The sequence below is a fragment of the Mugil cephalus genome, chromosome 4 (assembly GCF_022458985.1).
Source record: "Mugil cephalus isolate CIBA_MC_2020 chromosome 4, CIBA_Mcephalus_1.1, whole genome shotgun sequence".
NCBI classification, from domain to species: domain Eukaryota; kingdom Metazoa; phylum Chordata; class Actinopteri; order Mugiliformes; family Mugilidae; genus Mugil; species Mugil cephalus.
Window position 1 is genome coordinate 15,479,903 of NC_061773.1, and position 21,562 is coordinate 15,501,464.

At 42.1% G+C, this 21,562-nt stretch overlaps 1 protein-coding gene across 2 annotated transcripts in view; it reads left to right on the forward strand.

The window, feature by feature from the left end:
• LOC125007211 (filamin-B) overlaps nucleotides 1–21,562 on the forward strand; it is a 61,187-nt gene that overhangs the window by 21,560 nt on the left and 18,065 nt on the right. For both annotated transcript variants that reach the window (XM_047583881.1, XM_047583882.1), the window contains exons 2-27: nucleotides 2,789–2,898; nucleotides 3,041–3,176; nucleotides 3,345–3,442; nucleotides 4,940–5,087; nucleotides 5,588–5,706; nucleotides 5,801–5,875; nucleotides 6,186–6,348; nucleotides 6,437–6,637; nucleotides 6,725–6,862; nucleotides 6,939–7,065; nucleotides 8,182–8,318; nucleotides 8,642–8,835; nucleotides 8,947–9,060; nucleotides 9,333–9,476; nucleotides 15,265–15,388; nucleotides 17,646–17,806; nucleotides 17,896–17,986; nucleotides 18,124–18,278; nucleotides 18,533–18,650; nucleotides 18,776–18,855; nucleotides 18,995–19,180; nucleotides 19,264–19,578; nucleotides 19,932–20,025; nucleotides 20,618–20,818; nucleotides 20,920–21,093; nucleotides 21,182–21,344. In XM_047583881.1, the coding sequence (XP_047439837.1) occupies nucleotides 2,789–2,898; nucleotides 3,041–3,176; nucleotides 3,345–3,442; nucleotides 4,940–5,087; nucleotides 5,588–5,706; nucleotides 5,801–5,875; nucleotides 6,186–6,348; nucleotides 6,437–6,637; nucleotides 6,725–6,862; nucleotides 6,939–7,065; nucleotides 8,182–8,318; nucleotides 8,642–8,835; nucleotides 8,947–9,060; nucleotides 9,333–9,476; nucleotides 15,265–15,388; nucleotides 17,646–17,806; nucleotides 17,896–17,986; nucleotides 18,124–18,278; nucleotides 18,533–18,650; nucleotides 18,776–18,855; nucleotides 18,995–19,180; nucleotides 19,264–19,578; nucleotides 19,932–20,025; nucleotides 20,618–20,818; nucleotides 20,920–21,093; nucleotides 21,182–21,344 (3,766 nt within the window). The remainder of the gene's footprint in view (nucleotides 1–2,788; nucleotides 2,899–3,040; nucleotides 3,177–3,344; nucleotides 3,443–4,939; nucleotides 5,088–5,587; nucleotides 5,707–5,800; nucleotides 5,876–6,185; nucleotides 6,349–6,436; nucleotides 6,638–6,724; nucleotides 6,863–6,938; nucleotides 7,066–8,181; nucleotides 8,319–8,641; nucleotides 8,836–8,946; nucleotides 9,061–9,332; nucleotides 9,477–15,264; nucleotides 15,389–17,645; nucleotides 17,807–17,895; nucleotides 17,987–18,123; nucleotides 18,279–18,532; nucleotides 18,651–18,775; nucleotides 18,856–18,994; nucleotides 19,181–19,263; nucleotides 19,579–19,931; nucleotides 20,026–20,617; nucleotides 20,819–20,919; nucleotides 21,094–21,181; nucleotides 21,345–21,562) is intronic.

Below are 21,562 nucleotides of genomic sequence, written 5' to 3' on the forward strand. Positions count from 1 at the left end.
TCACTTATTGCTTCTCAGTCTGTGAAGCTGCTCATAATAAAAAAAAATAATGAGTAACAAACCAGATCGAAACGAGATAAGTGAGGAAAAATAGTTACTTAAAGGTACAAAGGTTTGTCTTTTATCCACGCCGTGCATCAACTCCACAACCTGTTTGTTCTTCCTCTGGTTTCATGAAGAAAGTGTCTGATTTAGTGGGAGTGATTTCACTAGGGGAGGATGCCTGCGGGGGTAAAGTCCGCTAACTAATGCTGCTGGTGCCTGAAAGGATGTTTGACGCTAACGCAGGTGTGGCCTTACAACCTTACAGTGAAAAAGAAAAAGACAGGACACGGGAGCGGAAAGAGAAATGAGGCATAAAGACTTCAAAGAGGAGGAGAGAGCAAAAGGGGACGAGAAAAAGTTCTCGTGAACAAAGAAACGTGGAGATAGCTTTGAGTCTGACAAACAGGGAGAGAGATTAGAAATGTGGAAAGCAGGATGTCGCAACCGCTCTTGTGTGGATATTCAACATACAGTCATTACACTGTGTGCAATAGTGTTGTGTCACTGTGGGTGAGGCAGCAGCTAACCATCAAAAACTCCACCTATAAACCTGAGTCGCCGCAACATGTTTGGACCACAGCTGTTCTGCTGACGGTGGAGACGCGCTGGAACTGAACCCGGTGGATTTCCCACACTGTGGAGGCACGGATCAAATCTGCTGAGCTCAACACGGCGTCGAGAACTGGCTTAAAGCTCCAGTGTTGCATAAGCAAAGCAGAGACAAACAGATTTAGTAACTAGATGTGAAAAGGCCCCGGGAGGAGAAGTGTAACTTTGATGAAATTAACTTTTTTTTTTGGTTTGGTTTTTGAGGGCGGCCATTAACGACGCAAAGAGGGTTACGGCCGACATTCAAAGAAAAAAATTTTACACCAAAGACGCATATTTGATGAGTGAAGAGACTGTTAACTGATGCTGAGGTCAGCAGATGATGGAGCATGTTGTACATTCAGGGAAAGTGTCGGAGCTGCACGGTGCGTTGAGGGATAAATAAATTCTGCCAGACTCAGAGATACATTCACACTCCATCTGGATTTGATTATGGGGGCGTTTTTCAACCAATACAGAGAAGGGGAAAAAAGTCAAGTAAATGTAAGCGGGTAATCCTCCAACCAAGCGGAGAAACAAGTATATGACATCTGGTTACTTAAACGCTGTGAATTGTTTATCTTTTTTGGTCTTTTATCTGTTTACTAGAAACATAGTGCTGGTAGTGAACTCTAAAAAGCTTGCTTCTCCGATGGCAGCCATTTTGTTGTAAGCACATTTAACCACACGATGCTCAGATTACTAGGTTGACTAGGTTGTTGTTGCTCTTCTCTCCATCAAGCTCAAATTGTTTGGGCGGGGCAGATCTTTGAGCTGCAGAATGAAGCCCACAATCCGCAGTAACTCCAGATTCCTAAATTCTCCTAATCCCAATTAAGCTATTTGAGAAGCATAAAGCCCAGTCCCAGCGATCTGATTGGCCCAGAAGATCTCTGGAGGGGAAGGCTCACCTCCCAACAGCGAGACTTCTGACCAACTTTCTAGCTCATGATGTTTGTGGGAAGGGAAAGTTGAAATTCAACAGTCTCAACAGGTCTCAAGAAGAGCCACTCATTTGATCCTTGTTTGCGCACTGCAAATAAACTGTCAAAGAACAAGTTTACATCTTAATAATCCTATTTTATGTCCATCTTCCATGGTTTCAGTTATTAATGATAAAGTTCAACCAACCAAGACTTTTGTTGGCTTGTTTTCCTCACATCTCACCCACTTTTAAGTCTCTAGCGAACAAAAGTAAATCTCAGTGTAAAGCTGGAAAATGTGTCACTGTGAGAAAGCCGGATTCAAAAATTCCCTCTGAGCTCGGTCTGCTGCACCCAGAGATGACCTAATATTGCTGTGAGTGTGGCTGGTGTTCGGTACCAGCTGGTACAGTGAGGTCTGATTAATGAGGAACGTTACCCAGCAGCACTCTGTTCTCCTCTGCTAAGACAAATGCGAACTTCATAGTAAATTGTGGTTGAACTCTGGTGTAAACTCCAAAACGAGCTGCTCAGAAGGCGACGGATTAAAGCGGCTGTAATCATGGATGTTGGCGATAGGTCTGAAGTCATCCGGGTCACGTTTTATCCAAAGAGCTCAACTGGAAAGGAGAGCAACTGGTCCCTAGGGAGTTAATGTTTTTATTATTTTTATTATGTTTTTATTATTAACATCTGTGGGTGGTGTCCACCTAAAATTCACATGACTTGGGTCTGTAATTAGGAGATACTCACTTGTAGTTGGAGGAATTTGTTTTGGTCCAGGATCAAAACAGGATTTTTGCCGTTAACAGAACCTAATCACGTTAACAACTGTTCCTAATAATAAAAACCCAAACTCTCCACCAATCATTTAGAAACTGAAGAAACGTCTTTATGAAACTCGACAAGTCCAGTTGCCTTCGTATCTCTTTTGTTTTGTGAGACCACAGCGAGATTTCAAATGAGAGGAAGCAGGAAATTACATATTTAAAAAAAAATCTAAATGAGAATTTTGAATCGATACCAGATCAAGATCCATTTAAATCGGAAAACTCAGCCGCTAATAACTCTAAATATCTCAAACCTTCTGTAAAAAAAACTATATAAAACAAGGATTTAAGATCAGATGAAAGAACTGGGGCCTGTTGCTTAATAATGACGTAGTTTTTTGTAGATAATGAACACAAACTGACTGTGAAACTGACCTGAAATGTTTCCATTTTCCTCCTCAGACTCTAAAGCTATCGTAGATGGCAACCTGAAGCTGATCCTGGGTCTGATCTGGACTCTGATTCTGCACTATTCCATCTCCATGCCAGTCTGGGAGGGCGAGGACGAAGAGGTACCATCCACCATGCATCTCTCTGTGTCTTAACTTCATAACATCAGTTCCTCTGCAAATAAATGCCAAACTGTTCTTAAAATAAACTTGAAATGTAAAAACAAGAAATGCAAAACGGGACCATTTTTCTATGTGTGTTCAGTCAGAATCAAAGACTCCTAAGCAGCGTCTGCTGGGCTGGATCCAACACAAAGTCCCTGATCTTCCAATCACCAACTTCAGCCAAGACTGGAGGGATGGCAAGGCCCTGGGAGCTCTTGTGGACAGCTGTGCTCCAGGTACGGTTCAAGGCTGTAAAGCTGAGGTCAACACTGGGTAATGAGAAACATTACTGAGTTCTGAGAACTGAAACCAACCACTTGTTGTTGGTTCTGTATTTTGTTGAGCTCATTGCTGCAGAGTCGTCCAGCAGAGCTCTGACTGATGTTCTTTGTGACCCCTTGCAGGCCTCTGTCCAGACTGGGAGACCTGGGATTCAGTGAGACCAGCGGACAATGCCAGTGAAGCCATGCAGCTGGCCGACGACTGGCTGGGCATCCCTCAGGTTAGGTTCCCTCTGGCGTTACTCCACGTTGATCTGAGGAAATGGATTATTTACAATCAGAGTAAAGTTGTGTAGGGTTTCAAGATTATGCGTTTTTAACTTTTAAAAGTGTGATTTCAGAAAGACACGCACTCGTAATACTGCAGATTTTTCTGTCATCTAACGGTTCAAGGTTTTCCACACCATTAACATATCAGTCAGTCTGCATGAGGAAGAAACTCCTACTGCTTTGTTTTTTCTCCAGAGGTCAGGGTTCACCTGCAGCATCTCACACAGACTCTGTTTGGTTTCCTGAAAGTTTGCAGAGCAGGAAACAGTTATTTTACACCCCTTTTTTTTTTTTTTTTTTTTTTTGTCTGAAGCTGAGACAATGCAACAGTCAGATTTACCAGCTGAAAGGGAAACGGCTCATAATGAGTTATGTAACCAACAATCCCCAGGAAGTAATTAGGAACGTGTTAATGCCACTGAAATGAGTGGCCGTTTTGATTCCGGGTGTTTTTAGAGGGATCTCATAGTGTTTCACCGAAGACACTAAAGCTTGATCTCTTTCTCCAAGAGAAACAGAGCATCTTTGTTAGCCAGATGTTTGTGTTGTTAAACCATCTGAAGTGTTCAACACTGCTCGTTAATGATGCTTGACTTCGGTGTCCTGGACTGAACCCAAGCGTTGGAGTTCATCACAGCCACATTTACTCCATCAATCATTACTGATATTCTTTTACGTCACACCTCTAATGTTTAGATCGTTTCCTTGACTTCAGTCCCACACAGCGTGATGCAGTAATTAGTCAAACGAAGACATAGATAAATAAAAAGCGTGTTCACGTTTAGTTAACGATATGCGCTCACTCCAGTTTGTTTTTGTAAGAATATCTGTTGCTTTGAGTTCAAAGTCAACTGTAATATTCTTCATGCAATCCCTGTTCAGGTCATTTGTTTTACTGAAATGTAACGTGATCAAATGTAATGTGGACACACCGACTCGCACACTTCAGTGTATTTTTGGCTCTTTGACTCATGGTTCAGGTTGAAAGGAATATCCTGATAGCGCAGGGAATCTGTGTGCTTTTAGCTTCTGTACACAGACCAAGGTTTTAAAATGGAATCGACCTCAACCCCATCCAACATTTTTTTTTTTTTTTTGGAGGAAACTCAAACTGTGAGTCATCAATAAACATCAATGTCAGGCACAGATCCGGTGCTAGTTATGCTGGTGACCCAAGGTGACATCCGCTGCATGGCAGACCTTAAAGGTTCAAAAGCACACTTAAATACCATCAGTCCTGACAGCTCCCGCGATATTAATTATAAAAATGTTCAAACACTACAAAACAACGCAATATAAAACAGTGATCTGATCTCTAGGCACATTTCAGGTTGAACACACACATGCTCAAAGCTGACCACCTGTGATGTGTGTCAGGATGTGTCAGATGCCCTGACCTGATCTTTAGGGGGGGAATAAAATCTGACCTGTGTTGTTTGTGTGTTCAGGTGATCGCTCCAGAGGAGATCATTGACCCCAGCGTGGACGAACAGTCAGTGATGACCTACCTGTCTCAGTTCCCCAAAGCCAAACTGAAACCAGGAGCTCCACTCAAACCCAAACTGAACCCCAAGAAGGCTCGAGCATACGGACCTGGTAAACACACACACATACACACACACACACACACACTGGAAATTTAGTGTCAACTTCTAAAAGGCGGTCATTATGTTGGTTAAAATACAACAACTGGTATAATAAGTGGGGGTAATGGAAACCCTTGACTGACAATGAGAGGAAGTGAGCAACTGTTAGTGTGAACAATAAGCTCCACTCACATCTAAAACACACACACACACACATACACACACTAGTATATACTGGTAAGACCATTTGTTCTCTGACTTGGACTGTAAACCTGAGAAGGAAATACCTGGAGATCTACGCAGAGGCAATGCAAACTAACACACACAGCAGCTGTGTAGCTCTCTCTTTATGAAACTATGTTAAAGTGGACAGTTAAAAACAACACCACCACCGATATCAGAATGATTGTTCAGGTTCGAGTATCCATGTAAATGAAGCCAGGAGTTACTGATGAACTGTAGATTCACCCGTTCGGTTAGTGGATATTTACTGATTGTGTTCCTCTGCAGGTATCGAGCCCACGGGGAACAGGGTGCTGCGTCCTGCTGTGTTCACGGTGGACACGTTCAGTGCAGGTCAGGGGCAGGTCACCATCTACCTTGACCATCCAGACGGCACCAGGGAGGAGGTACGCCACGCCTGATCCTCCTCCTCTTCATTAGAGCCTGTATTAAATCAAATGTACTGTAAGTGGCACATGATTTCTCTGTTTGTGTTACCAGCTGAAACCTGAGCTTAACGAGGGGAAGAGGACCTACAGCGTCACCTACATTCCTCAAGTCATGGGACCTCACAAGGTAAACTTTTTTCTTGTTTTTCTTGTTTTTAAAAAAAAATAAAAAATTATTGAATTTGGATGCAGTTTGAATAAAATCCAAGAAGGCAATAAAGTGTCTACAACACACTCCAGTTTTTGTTGTTTTAGTGCTGTGACCTGAAATACAGTGAAATTATCTCAAATTTGATGGAACAAGAAATTCATAGCACGCATTTTAAATTAAGTCCTACAATTCTTATCTCATTAGTAGAAGGATGAAAGAAGAACTGGCTTAGAAGAGATGGTTTTTCCTGTTAAAAAGAGGCACATATTTGTTGTTGTTTTTCTAGGTGACGGTGTTGTTCGCCGGCCAGCAGATCCCCAAAAGTCCATTTGAGGTGGACGTGGACAAGGCTCTGGGCGACGCCACCAAAGTCACAGTGAAGGGCCCCGGAGTCGAACCCGTGGGAAACATCGCCAACAAACCCACCTACTTCGACATCTACACTGCAGGTGAAACAAGTCGGAAAAGAAAACGGCGACGATCATTTAGAAACAAGAACGTCGCTAACGAAGTTTCCCTCTTCCTGGTTCTCTGTAGGAGCCGGAACAGGAGACGTGACGGCCATGATCCGAGACCCTCAGGGCCGCCAGAACGTTGTGGAGGTGATGATGGAGGATAAGGGCGACAGCGTGTACCGCTGCACCTACCGACCCACTCAGGCCGGACCTCACACCGTCATCGTCACCTTCGGAGGGGTGGCAATCTCCAAGAGCCCGTTCAACGTGGACGTGGGACCTGGTGAGTTCTCTTAAAGGCGTCAACCACATCGTTCACGTAGCGATCAGGACCTGCTCACGTCATGTTTCCCGTCTCTTTCTCTGGCAGCCTGCATGCCGGGGGCCTGCAGGGCGACGGGTCGGGGTCTCCAGCCCAATGGGTTGAGGGTGAAACAGGTGGGGGACATCAAGGTGGACACCAGGAACGCCGGCAGTGGAGACCTGAAGGTTGTCGTCAAAGGACCCGGTGAGTACAACTCAAACTGCGGAGGCTTTAATATACTGCAACGTACAACATCAACAATTTCTGTGTGTGTGTTCAGATGGAGTTGAGGAGCCGCTGAAGCAGACCTCCAGTCAGGATGGCGTGTTCTCCTACGAGTATCATCCTACCAGTCCTGGAAAATACGTCGTCTCCATCACTTGGGGCGGTCAGCACATCCCCAAGAGGTGAGCTGTGTGTGTGTGTTTGTTTCACTGTGTTACCACAGCGCATGACCTCATCTGATATGAATGCTTGGATCCTCCAGGGAATGAAGACTCTTAGTCTGGACCTCGCGTTCTCGTTGTCACCTCTGTGCAGAGCACATAGTGGACATTAGTACGGGGAGTTCCTCACATTTCTGAGCAGCGCGCCAGACGGAGAGAGAAGCCAGAGTCAGACCTGTAACCCGTAAATAGATAATTAAATAAAAATAAAAAAACGGGAACAAAACTAATTCAGTCTTGATCCAGAACAGATGTCCTCACAGGTCGTACAGGGTCGAGAAGTTCCCACATTTTACGTTCTGACGTTAAGACGTTCTTCTTAAACGAGTTTCATATTTTATTTAATCCAGTGGTGGTTGTTAGCTTGTTAGGCTAATGTAACACCAAGGAAACGGTTTAGGTTTCTCCGCTGGGTGAAGACTGAGATGGAAATAGAGAAACTTCTTAGTACCGAGTTTATGATGCATGATCTTGATCTTGAGACTCATTACCGTCTGTCCTTGTCCAGATGTGGAAATTGAATAAAGTCCACTGATGATTTAAATCAGGAAATGGTAAAAGCTAAAAAGCCGCTTTATATCTGCAGAAGTGAAACAAAAATTTAAACTTCCTCTTCTATCATGTTAAGAAAACTTAGACTGAAGAATTCAATGAAAGAATACTTTCAGGTGAACGTTCACAAATTTGACGGGAATGAAAGAAAAAAAAAAACAGCAGCGTGTCTGAGTAATGCAGACGGTAAATCTCAACTGACGGTTTTATTTGCTGTGAAGCTGGTTCCCATCGAGGCGCAACAAACATGAACACACACACACATACACACACACACACACACACACACACACACACACCTACAGTCACTAAAACTAACTGCTGAATATTGGATTACATTTCTGCGGGGCACCGAGGTTGTTGATTTGTGTTTGTGTTGACAGCCTCATGAATGATTTCATACCCCCCACACCCACCTCCTTGGAGCTACAACTGCAGTTTTTGGCTCTGTTGTTTTTTTTTAATTTCTCGTTTGGATTTGATACATTTTGACTGCTGCTTTGTTTTTTTGTTTTTTTAATCCAGTCCCTTCGAAGTGAAGGTCGGTCCGGCGGCCGGGCCGCAGCAGATCAGAGCCTGGGGTCCTGGCTTGGAGGGAGGCATCGTGGGTAAACCTGCCACCTTTGTGGTTGAATCCATCGGCACTGATGTGGGAGTGTTGGGTGAGTCTCTCTTTACAGCACCTTTAGTTTTAATTCACCACATAAGATCAAACTGTATCTGTCAAACACCTAAAACAAAGCTAAGAGAACGTCAACAGTTTGAGTTACGCCGAAGACGTTCCACCACTGATCAGGTGGCATCTTCAAAACTTTAAACAGTTTCAACTGCTCAGAAAACCTCAAAAAAGCATTTGAATGAGTTGCCAAACATCTTAAAGAGACCAGTTACTTTTGAGACAACTTATATTTAGGACGTTAACGTCAAACTGTCAAACCTTATCCGTGCTTCACTTCCACTCTAACCTGATCTGCTGTGTCCTCAGGTTTTGCCATCGAGGGACCGTCTCAGGCCAAAATCGAGTGCGAGGACCAGAATGACGGGTCGTGTGACGTCCGATACTGGCCGACAGAGCCTGGCGAGTACGCCGTCCACGTGACCTGCGACGAGGAGGACATAGAACACAGTCCCTTTATGGCATACATCGTTCCTGACAACAACACCAGCCACCCAGAGAAGGTCAGTAAGGCTCAAAGTCGGCTCTGACTGGTCCAACAAACTTGAAAACTGTTGACGGGTCTGGTTATGTATTGGGTGGAGAATAATAGTTTCTGTTTGTTGTGGTTGTAGGTCCAGGCCTATGGGCCGGGGCTTGAGAAGACCGGCTGCCTGGTCAACCAACCTGCGGAGTTCACCGTCAATGCTGAGCATGCTGGGAAAGGCCCTCTGAAGATCACAGCTCGGGTCAGACACGGGAATCCACACAACCTCACATTACTAACTTAGGAAGACGCCAAGGAGGGTTAATACGATGAATATGACTGATCCTCACATGAGCCTGTTTATCATAACAACTACACAAATCATCAGTTTATCTGGAAATTATTTTTTTGGGAATAACCCGAAAGTTCAAAAGAACAACATTTTAATTTCCTGTCTTTTCAGCTTTAGATTTGGACGTATTTTTTTTTTTTGAGCTTATTGAGAACTCTCTTGTTTTTGTGTGTGTTTCTCAGGACTCTGAGGGACTTCCTGTGGAGGTGAAGGTGAAGACTAAAGGTGACGGGCTGCACAGCTGCTCCTACACACCTTCCTCGCCTCTCAAACACACCGTGGCCGTCACATGGGGAGGAGTCAGTGTCCCCAACAGCCCCTTCAGGGTAAGCACCCGATCACAGCTCCCTGACACTGCAGCAGGTGACATTGCCTCGGACAAACCCGAGGTCCGGTCAGAGCCTTTATTTAAGGCGGAACGCCTCGAGGTTGTGAAGTCAGAGTCGTCTGTTACGGAGGAAAGCTTTGGGAAAGGGATGTTGAATTATAAAGACGGAAGAGGCAAATCTAAGAAGCCTCTGATTGTCATCACTACATATGTTGAGGAGAGGTACAGCTACTAGTTTTGTTACCCAGATCACTGATGGATCACTTAAAACTGAGTAAAAGAACAAATTTAACCATAGCTGCTGAAAAAAGACCTTAAAGACTAAATAATGTCTTGAAAGAAAACACACTTTAATTAACACACAAGCAGTTTTATTAGGGAAAAATATAAGAATTAACTCAATTGCCTAACTTATAAGTTAAATTATTATTTTTTTACATTTTGGGGAATGTATGAGTCTAAAAAGAAGATTAACACCAGTCTCATGTCTATACATCAACCACAGAGCTGGTGTCCTTGTGACCCTAGTCCAGCTTAAAGGCCGTAAACGGAGGTAAACATCAAACTGTGCTCTGTCCAAAGTTCTTTTTTTTTTTCTTGAACAGTTTTTTTGTTAAACAGCAACTGGTGAGGGTTTGTCCAGTCTGATTCCAGTGGATATGAGATAATAACTCAGACCTCCCATTAACATCCATCCTGAACAATCAGGTCTCAAGTGTCCACTTAAAGTACATGTGTGAACACACCCAGGACGCATTTGACTGATCTGATCTCAGACCACATGTGGGGGTGGTCTGGGACTCATTCCACCTCGTTTCTTTGGTAGCGTGAACACACAGTCACATTAAAGATCTCCCACTCAACAGAGGTGATCTGCAGAAGAGGAGTTTAACTCATTCATTCAGAAAAAAAAACAAAAAAAACAGATTATTATAAATCATTGCCTGAAAAGACAACTGGACTGTAAGTGGTGTCTTTCCATCAGTAATGAGAGCCTGTAGCTGTTGACTAACTAAATCGACAAGGGGGTCTGAGACCTCTAGGGGGTCCATGGAGGCACTGCATGGTTATGGGTCGCATAATCTTTGGTTGATTAGACTTTTTTATATATATATATATATTTTTCATTTTCCCCCACAGATTTAACTTTCTTTAAATGCACATTAACATGAATACAACATCTAAGATGATAATAATGTATATGTATAAATAGCACTAGGTCAAGTTTAATATAGAACACATATAGTAGGTAGGGGGTCCCTACTTAATCTCTCCATCAGAAAAAAAAACAAAAAAACATTGAAGACCGCTGAACTAAATAATAAATAAATCTAAACAAGAATTAACCAGTGTGTCCCCACTTTCAAACTTAAACAGACACATTTCTGTTGTGTGTGCAATAAACAGACAAGACACAAGCTGCTTCTAGTCTTTGTGCTAACCTACGCTAACCACATCCTGAACCTAGTTTTAAACTTATTACACAGACATGAGAATACAGCCTTTTATTTTAGGGGTTAAAACTCTTTCAGCGCTGGTTTTTAGTCTGAATGGAGACCTCGTTTCATTTCTCCACCTCCCTGTCCGGGTCTTAATAGTCTTAAAAATGCCACGTATCTCCTTATCAAAATGCAAAACAAAATTCAAACAAACGCTTATATTGAAAGATGTCCAATTGCTTTTTAATTGAGAGTCAACAAGACATTTGTTTACCAAAGGCGCAGCCAGTATTAACAGACTGAACTGAACGTGTGTGTTTAAGGTGGTCAGCTACTATTACACAGAGTCACAACATTTTACCATTAATATAAATGCCCAGCACTAATGTCCAGTATTTCACCATTTAAACATTTGTATGTGATTTACGTTTGCATGTTCTATGTAAAAATTATTCAGCCTACTAATTATTTTTTTTAATCAAATGTTTTTACTTTAGTGACGATTATTTAACCACACCATGCACTAATCATCTTTTCTGCACTGTAACTGCTGTCCATGCACTTTTTTGGTATTTTTTTATCTTATTAACACTTTATTTTGATTGAGCTTCATCAGATCATCACTCACCTGAACCTCTCTGGTCCCACCTACAAGTCATTGAGGAATTAGATAAATAATCGGTAATAGCCTAAAGCGTAATCAACATTTTAAAAGAGTAAAATACGAATACACCAATACTAAACAGAGTCAGTTTAAGACCTAATTCCTCTAAAATCAACTCCAGTCCGTTTCCAGAATACCAATTTTTTTTCACTGGATTTATTGACATGATTCATAAACTGGGAGAATGTGACTCCTAGAACTTGGCAGGACTTGATCCGTTACTAAAAGGAGGCATCGCTCATCGACTGACTGGACAGTGGTGTATAGACTCAGGTCTCATCATGTTCAGTATTTCAGCTCAACTGATGCTGACAACAACATGCCTCTGTATGCAAACTGGACAGTCCTCCAACCAACCAGAGCCATATTGTTGTAAACTTCACGGCTTTGCTGTTCCTCTTCTGACCATCACACCAGAGCACACGCTGGAGCATAATCCGTTCCCGACGTAGAGACTCTAGGCCAACTTTGCAGCTTTGTGGGTATTGTCCAACCTCTAGTCTAGTGGTGTTATGACTTGTTACAGCTACAGCACGGAGGGCTACGTTGTTTATGAAGCCATCCAACTATCCAGCTAAGCCAACTACTGGAAATGTATCATGTAACGACAATTGGCAGGTGGCAGTTTGATGCTTCACATCACTGGCTTCCATTGGAAAATTTATATTTTTCTTTTTTCTAGAATGAACGTAACACAAAAAATTTTAACGTACTGCCCCACTTTAGGTTTTAAGTCTTTTTGTTAATTAATTCAAGTCCAGTCCAAGATTATTATTATTATTAATATTGCTGGTTGGTGAAGCCAGTGAGGGATCAGGTCCCAGTCACTAGTCTTTCACTGAATTGTGTTGTCCTTGGCAGAGACGGCAGATTGGCTTTGACGGCATAAATGTGTTACACGGTGAAGCTGATTAAAAGCAGCCTGTGAAACATTTGGAAGATATAATTAGGCTCTAAATGTAGCTGTTTGTGAAGGTTGTAAGTCATCTAGGTCATGGAATCCATCTACAAGAGACCCAACAAGTACAGCTGCCCTTGTTTTCACAACGTTTTTTTGGATCAAGAAATCCAAGAAAATGTGAAACAGACACTTTCGGATTTTATATTTGCAATGTGGGAAGGATGGGAGGTTCAGATAAGTGAAGCTCTGCTGTTATCTCAACAGCACATGGTTTATTTTATTTTTTTGTGAAGTCCCTTATGTCTGTGGAAATGTTTTCACTTTACATTGTATTCAAGAAGTTAAAAGCATCTTCTTTTAGTGTAGAGTGAAAATGGTTTCTCTCAGTTTGTATGTTCACTAACCATTCTTCTATGCACTGTAACCACCACCTTTAATTTTGTGTTTTCCAACCATAGTGTGAGTCATTTGCCTTCTTTGTTGTTACTGACATTTGTTATCTGCAATAGTTTATCAGCTGACTTCCTTCCATTCGCCCTGTTAGGTGTTAATTGTTTCACATAAATAAATCTTGTGAGAAACTTTCAGGGATTGATTTAATTCTGCCAAGAGGTGTCAGGGGTTGGCATACGCATTCCTTTCCTTTGAGTTATGAGAAAGAAAAGTCCAACAAAGTCAAGGCAAGTTGATGCAGTTTTCAGAGACTTTACTATGAGATTGTGTATGATGAAATCAAACTGTTGAGACTTGAACCAGTGCTTCATGAGCTTTTCTTGGCATTCAGTTGTTTGTTTGGGCCAATTACTGGTGTATCCATACAGGTCCATAAATCATTTCTCCAGGTTTGTAATTACATAGAAAAGTCTCTCGAGACTCAGTTTATATTCGCTGTTTTAGTTCATCAGTTTTATCGTGGGCTGCCTCAGCTTGTAGCCGGCTCCGACTGCACCTTTCTCAGATTTCAGTGTTGATACAGTAGGTGGATGGAAAGCAAACAGTCACGCCCAGCTCTCTGTGCTGCTGCAGCGCTAACGCCTTTTAGATAAAGCAGAGCCGGAAACCTGACGTGACCATATCTGTCTGCTGCTGTGCTACTTAACAACGTGTGCCACGATCAACATCAGTTTGTTAGTTTCCTGGTTATTTGAGTGATTTGATCAAAAGTGACGCATTTGGATGATCTGATCACCCAGACCACATTATGTGGTCGGTCAAAATTTCTAGTTATGATCTGAGCTTTTAGTGGGCCTCTGAAATAACATCACAGCAGATATAAATAAGAAATTATGTTGTGTGCTTTCAATAAGAGAAACTCCACAGCTTGACAACAAGCAACTCTTCATGGCTCTGAAACAGCAGCAGGTAGAGATCCAGACTTCAGAGGCTGTTAAAATATATTACAGACCAAAATATGACCGCGTTTATTTACATAAAGAGTATTGTGAGATTGGATCTCTAGATGCATTTAAATGTAAGGTGTAAAGACAGAGTTTTCATCTGGTTGCTTGCGATCAGATCACTGAATACACACTCAAAGGTCTGAACAGCCACTGAGACACATGAATTTGCATTTAAGCTGTTCTCTGGTCTACAGTGAGGTGTGTCGGTGTTTGACAAATATAACTTAGGGAGCCTATCATGGCTCAAGTGCTAGCATATTTCTCATTTAATCACATCTTGATTCTTTGTTCAGTCTGGAAGGCAGCTGATAAGCTTTAAAGAACATTTCTTCTATAGAAAAACCTTACACTCACACTGTTGACTTTAAATCAATTTTATTTGCTAAAATAAAATAAAACTTTGAAAGGTTTTTAGGATAATGAATGTCTTTGCATGGATTTTTAACATTATTTTTTGTAAATCTGTAACTAACATTCTGACTGAAACTTACAAACTGTACTTAAATATAAATACGCTGCTTCTGTTCACTTTTATCACCTAGAGTGGACGTTAGGTTGGTTTCCAAAATAAATTCTAACTTTTCATGTAAATGTTTTGTTGTGTTGTTTGGTTCATTTGCTTCAAAAACTCACAAAACCACCCATTTGTTTCTGTTTTTTTTTTTTTGTTTTTTTTGTTGTTTTTTTTTAACCCATAATTTGATGAAGCATCCTACTTATTCCACTGAAGTGCTAGTTTTTAATATAGTTGTTTACATAATCTAAGCTTATTCAAAGTGGGTGACTGTGTCTGAAAGAAATATAGGCAAATTATTTCCTTCAGACTTTTACAAATCTAGGCAAGAGACTGACTAAACAAAAACAATACGACAATAAATACACATATATAAAAACTACATTTCTTGGGTCTAATTTACTGATTCATCCACGCAGTTTGTACGCGTAAACTGTTGTAAAGTTGTATGTTTTTGTTTGCTCTGATTTGTATTTTTTTTGTTTATTACAAAGTGACGACTGATTTAAATTGTTTCAAAGGCTCCTCAGGTTACACTAATTTAATAGTTTTGAATAAAATTGCACAGACCTTTCATATTGAGATTGCACTGCACAAGATACAATTTAATTAATAAATGTGTTGAAATATAAAAGTGATGCATAAATGCAAAAGAAAAACAGTGGGTCCAGGTTGGAGCCCTGTGGTACTCCATCTTTAGTGTTGTCATTGTAGTGTTAAGATAAACAAAAGTAATTACCTGCTGTGCATCTCATTATCTGACAGAGAAAATCCATCATGCTTTGTCCTCAAATAGATGTTGTAAGTACAAAAAAAAAAAAAGCGATTTTGATAAGTGAGTCACTTCCTGTCCGGTGCTTGCTTGTAGGTGAACGTGGGTAAAGGCAGCTACCCCAACATGGTGAAGGTGTTCGGTCCTGGTGTGGAGAGAACTGGACTGAAGGCCAACGAGCCGACACACTTCACCGTGGACTGTTCAGGAGCTGGAGATGGTAACAAACAAAACTTTCAAATAAATGTCTAACTCTAACCCCATAACCTTAATGTGACCTTTGCCCTAAAACTGAGTCTCAACAGGTTTTCGCCCTTAAAAAAAAAAGCCCCAACATGACCCTACAACATTGTTGTTCTATGAAAAGATGACCAAGTTTAAAAAAAGAAGAAAAAAAAGCAAAACCACATGCACTGTAACAATTAAAGCTTGAAATCCCTTTCTAGAGCTACACATTTAAACTAAAGACTTTGCCTCGTGCAGACAAATATTCCTGTCTTTGCACACTCCTTTCTGTGGTATGTCCTGCCAATGACCTCAAGGCAGAAACATCCTGACAGGAAATGTATCACCTTTACCTTCCTGTGCAAAGGAACAAGCATACAACGTTACTTACTGACAGAAGAGCTCAAATATTATGTATTTACAGTAGTGCAGTCGTAGTAATACGTCTGGTTCACTGCTGCATGTGTTTAAACTGCCAGTCTAGTTTGGAGAGGCTCAACAAGTTGAGCAGAAAGATATGTGAGATAAAGATAAGTACATGTATGAACAGAAGTTAATGGGTTATAACACTCACCCTGGTCTGAAGACAACATTTTTGTTGGACCAAACAATACAGGGTACGGGGAGTTCAGTTTGTCTTGAAGAATGCAAAATGTCAGTCAAAACTGCACAATTCTGCACCACACTGCCACAAAGAAACAAAGTTTAATTAAAAAAAGATTTTAATTATTGTTTAAGGATTTTTTTTTATACTTTGTGTTCATGCTGTGGATCTGGGATTTTTCCAAGTAGTTGAGCCCATTAGCGTTAACTTCTCTTCTTCCACATTTAACAGCTTTCGGATCACTTTTAGAATCTTAGATATTATTTTAAGCCTATAAAATACGAAGCCTAATGTGATGAATAAACTACTTTAACAGTATCTGAAGTTGCTAAAAGAAAAACAAAAAACAAACAATAAAAAAAGTTATTTAAATTGTGGCGCTAATTTATCTGGAAATGTTGAATTAAGGACATGGATATTTTACTTTGATTTTCCATTTAATGTTTTATTTACTGATACAAAGAGAATAGTTAAAGGTTTGAATGCCTTTTTCAACTCCCCCTACAAATAAAAGAAGATTGACCCGAAGTGAATGAGTGTTAGATGATTAAGCGGTGGTTAGTTTACCTGATGTTGGGTTTGGTGCTGTTATGATGAAATAGTAACACACAGACTTGTCAGCAGTTTCCTGTCCCGGATGAACAGTTTCTGTTGTCTGTCATAGTTTCTTGTCACATCCCTCTCATACTCTGAATTCCTGTGCTGTGATTATCGAAACAGATTGTTTATTTTGGAGCGAATGACAGTGTAGCATCCCGAGGCAAAAGTATGGTGGCCAGAGAGAGAACTCAACGCGCTGAAACTTAAGAAAACACATGCAAAAAAGACGAAAGACAAGCAAGTTAAGAAAGTGTCCTCATCAGTTTGACGACACATGCCATACATGCATACAGAGGCAGGATGTTCTCTCTCATCCGGTCTCTACCTGACCGGCCTCATATGAGCTGCTCGCGGTTTGTTCCTGTTAAAAGGGAGGTTTTCCTTTCCATCCTTGCTTTATTGCCTCTCTGGGGATTCTGGGCTCTGGGTTCTGTAAATACAGTTGGCATTGTTCTGGACGCTGGATAAATAAAATCAAACTGAATTGTTGTTCAAGGTTTTATGATTTTTGCAGTTTCAGCTTTTCATCAAGGTTTTTTTGTGGGTGTTAATACTCTGACAAAACAATTACTTATAAGCTATTTTATCAATTCAAATAATGTGACAAAACACAATTTATTGGCAGCATTAACCCTTTAAACCCTTTGTGGAAAACCCTTTACAGCCCATGTGGTGTCTTGATGGTAATTACAATTTGTGCCGCTCCCTCATGGTTATTACACTCTTATAACATGTAGTAAATGTTTTATTACTGCCAGATGTTGAAAGTTCAAGGTATTCTAGAAAAATGGGCAGAAGCACTTCCTGACAGGACATTTTCTGACCTTATTATTTATCTTATTTTTATTTATTTTTTTGCCGAAATAAGCAAAAGAAAAAGTCCCGATGTACATTTTGAGGCTTACATTATTAGGTTGTTAGGTTGGGGTCCCTTGGAAATATTTTCCTTCGATTTTGCTAGTGCGTTTGTCTAGATGCTGGGGCTGTGAATATTTGTGTTGTCAAATTAATGAAGACTTTTCTAAATTTTGTTGTCTTGTTCATTCAGGCGACGTCAGCGTGGGCATTAAGTGCGATGCCAACATGATCGGAGACAAAGAAGCGGACGTCGACTTTGACATCATCCCCAACGCCAACGACACATTCACTGTCAAATACGTCCCTCCCGCCGCTGGAAGACTCACTGTTAAAGTCCTGTTCACTGACAAAGTAGGCACACACAAACTCACTGAGGGTTTGTAGGTTTTAACATCTGAACTGTTCTGTGGACCTACAGTGATTTTGTTTCTTGCACACAGGAAGTCCCACAGAGTCCCTTCAGCGTCAAAGTCGATCCTTCCCACGATGCATCAAAGGTTAAAGCAGAGGGACCTGGACTGGCTCGCACTGGTATGTACATTACATCGACTTACATTTAGTCACTTGAGACTTAAACTAACCTTAAACCCAGACGTCATGCTAAAATGTAATGGTTTACGTTGACCAGTTCTCACAACTGTCTCCCTTGCCTCCTCGTACCTGTGCAGGTATAGAGAGCGGGAAGCCGACTCATTTCACAGTGTTGACCAAAGGAGCAGGAAAAGCACCGCTGGACGTGTCCTTCTCCTCCTCCGTCAAAGACTTTGACATCATCGACAACTACGACTACTCTCAGACCGTCAAGTACACACCAGGGGAGCAGGTACGACATATACACACCCCTGCAGCATCAGCATCTGATCTGCATCTCTAAATACCAGACAATTATTATGACAAATACACACATGCAAAGCAAATACGACAGGTAGGAAAAGGCAGCACATGTGCAACAAATTTCTCTGCGACTTTGCCATCGCGAAATACTGATATAAACATTTACGCCAATGTGATACACTCATCTTATGTTATGACATATTTTCAGCAGAATTAAATGAACCACGTTGCATGTGTCCACAGGGGGAGATGACAATCGTGGTGAAGTTTGGAGGTGATCCCATCGCCAAGAGTCCATTTAAGGTGGCAATCGCTGCCCCACTGGACCTCAACAACATCACTGTGGACAACCTGGATGGAAGTAAGACCATCTCATCTAGAAGAGAAATCATTCACACAATGAGTGTTCAGTGTTGACTGGAACCTTCCAGAGGCTTTGAAAAAAGCCTTTTCTACGTCATTGTTAAACTCATAAATGTATTTCAGGAGTGGAGGTTGATCAGGAGCAGCAGTTTATGGTGGACACCAAGGGGGCGGGAGGTCAAGGCCACCTGGAGGTGTCGGTGGTGAGTGTCAGGAAGTGTTTCATTGTTTTTTCACACATATTTCAGTGACCATACCTAAATTAGCTGGTTTGGTCTTTGAATTGCAGCATGTCAAGAGCTTTTTGAATGTCTCTCACCTTGTGGTGTTGTGCTTTATTAGCTGAGTCCCAGCCAGCGTGCAATACCCTGTAAAGTGGAGCCTCAGGCCGGTAAAGCGGACAAAAATCTGGTCCGTTACACCCCCACAGAGGAAGGGGTGCACGCCGTCAACGTGTCCTATGATGGACACCCTGTCCCTGGGAGCCCCTTCCCTGTGGAGGCCCACCTGCCTCCAGACCCCAGCAAGGTAAGATTTTATTAATCTTCCTTATATTCTGCTCAATGAGGTTTTTACTCAGTCTTCAAGTTAAATCGGTGTCCTTGTTTCAGGTGAAGGCGTTCGGTCCCGGTCTGAAGGGCGGCTTGGTGGGGAACCCAGCTGAGTTCACCATCGACACCAAGGGTGCTGGCACTGGGGGCCTGGGGCTGACGGTGGAGGGTCCGACTGAGGCCAAGATCGAATGTTCTGACAATGGTGACGGGACCTGCTCTGTGTCCTACCTGCCCACCGAACCCGGAGACTACCTGGTTAACATTCTGTTTGAGAACGTCCACATCCCCGGCTCGCCATTCAAAGCCGACTTCCAGATGCCCTTTGATCCCTCCAAGGTGGTGGCCTCGGGGTCTGGCCTGAAGAAGGCCAAGGTGAGGCTCTCTAGAGGAAGATGGAAAATAATTTGGTTTTTTGGAAGCTTGAAAGAAACGTTGGTGTATTTAAGCAGATTGCAAATTTGCTTCAATACAGACTCATGGGACTCATTGAGAGTCATCCACAGAAAAAATAATACCAGTGATTTCTCAAGTCAAAGTAATTCTGACCTATTTAATCATGAAAAGGATTGAATGTAGTTGGAAAATTTGGGGAAGATTTTGCAGAAAGGTCTTCCCACATGGCTGAGGTTGAAAAGTTGGAGTTTATACAAGTCTACCAGGTTCAGTTAGTTCCCAGATGAGTTGATGAATCTGAAGTGTGACCCAGGTTGTTGTGTCCGATGCAGGTTGGAGAAGCCTGTGTAGTGAATGTGGACTGCTCCCGAGCTGGACCGGGCCAACTCGTCCTGGAGGCGGCCCCAGACTCCTCCTCTGACTCAGGTAACAGCAACACTGCTCAGATTAGTCAACGAAAACTTATATTTATCCAAAAAGGCATGTTATAGGTTAGAAGCTGTAGAATAAGGTCATTTTATATCCAAAAAAGAAATTGAAACAACTGGACCTGTAGGGTCACTTCAGGTCCTGTTTTTATTCCACTCATTCATTGGCAAAGTAGAATGGAATCAAAACCGTTTTCTTCAAACACAGGTCAGTGTCTGTTCATTAACAGACCACGGTCATGTGACCTGATGATGAGCAACACACACATGTGTTCCTATTTAAACCCAAACTCCTCCAAGAAGCTACTTGGATAAAACATCTTCAAAAAAAACTCTACAAGTCCAGTTGCCTTTGTTTCATCTTGGCTTTTGGATAATAGAAGTCATGATTGTTCACTTTTTGATGTGAGTGAATCAGGTCGATGCAGCTGGTCTGGTCCTGTCCAATGATAACAAAGTCGGTCTACCAGCTAATTACTAATTTATTCTTTGTCAAATTTCCAGGAGTCCCATGCTGGAATACTTTTTGCTCAGATGGTATAAACCACCACAATCCTAGTTTTTAAATTGTGTTGTGTTGTGCCTTCCAGGCATGAAAGCAAAGACGGAGGTAGTGGACAACAAAGATGGGACCTACACAGTGACCTACATCCCCTTGACCTCTGGCATGTACACCCTGATGCTGAAGTACGGGGAAAAGGCCGTCCCTGGTTTCCCTGCAAAGGTGATGGTGGAACCTGCTGTTGACACCTCCAACGTTAAAGTGTTTGGACCTGGAGTGGAGGGAGAAGGTGCAGTATGGGCCATTTGAGCAGATCTGTTTAGACTGAGACAGGCAAGGTTTTAAGTCCTCCACAGCGGACGTTATAAAGACCAAGTCTCTTCCCTGCAGCTGTTTTCAGAGAAGCGACCACATGTTTCACAGTGGACGCCCGTCCTCTGACCCGGCGTGGAGGAGACCATGTGAAGGCGGAGGTCAGGAACCCATCTGGAGCCCTGACAGACTGTGTGGTTACCGACAAGGCAGATGGCACCTACGACGTAGAGTACACTCCTTTTGAGAACGGTAAGTCAGGAGATTCCGAAAATCCAAAAACTGAAACCAAACCTTTCTGTGTTTTAACAACTGCTGTCGGTCTTGGTGAATATTTCAGGTGTTCACAGCGTCCAGGTTCTGTACGATGACACTCCGGTTCCTAAGAGCCCATTCAAGGTTTCTGTGTCGGAGGGATGTGACCCAAGTAGGGTGGTGGCAACCGGCCCTGGGCTCCAACAAGCCCTGACCGATCAGCCCAACAACTTCAACATTGTCACCAGGTAGTGCTGATGGCCAGTTTGCATCAAAGTTGAATCCTTTCAAACCATTTAAAAAATCTTTATTTGGTGAATTGCTTCAGGTAAAGGAGGTGGATGAAATTGAATGCCGCAGAACTTAGCAGTCCAAAATTGAATCTGCCATTAGATCCTGTACTCATATTGTTTGTGCATCTGATTTAAAGTCAAGGCTGTTACTGATTTTGAGTTCCTTTTACCAG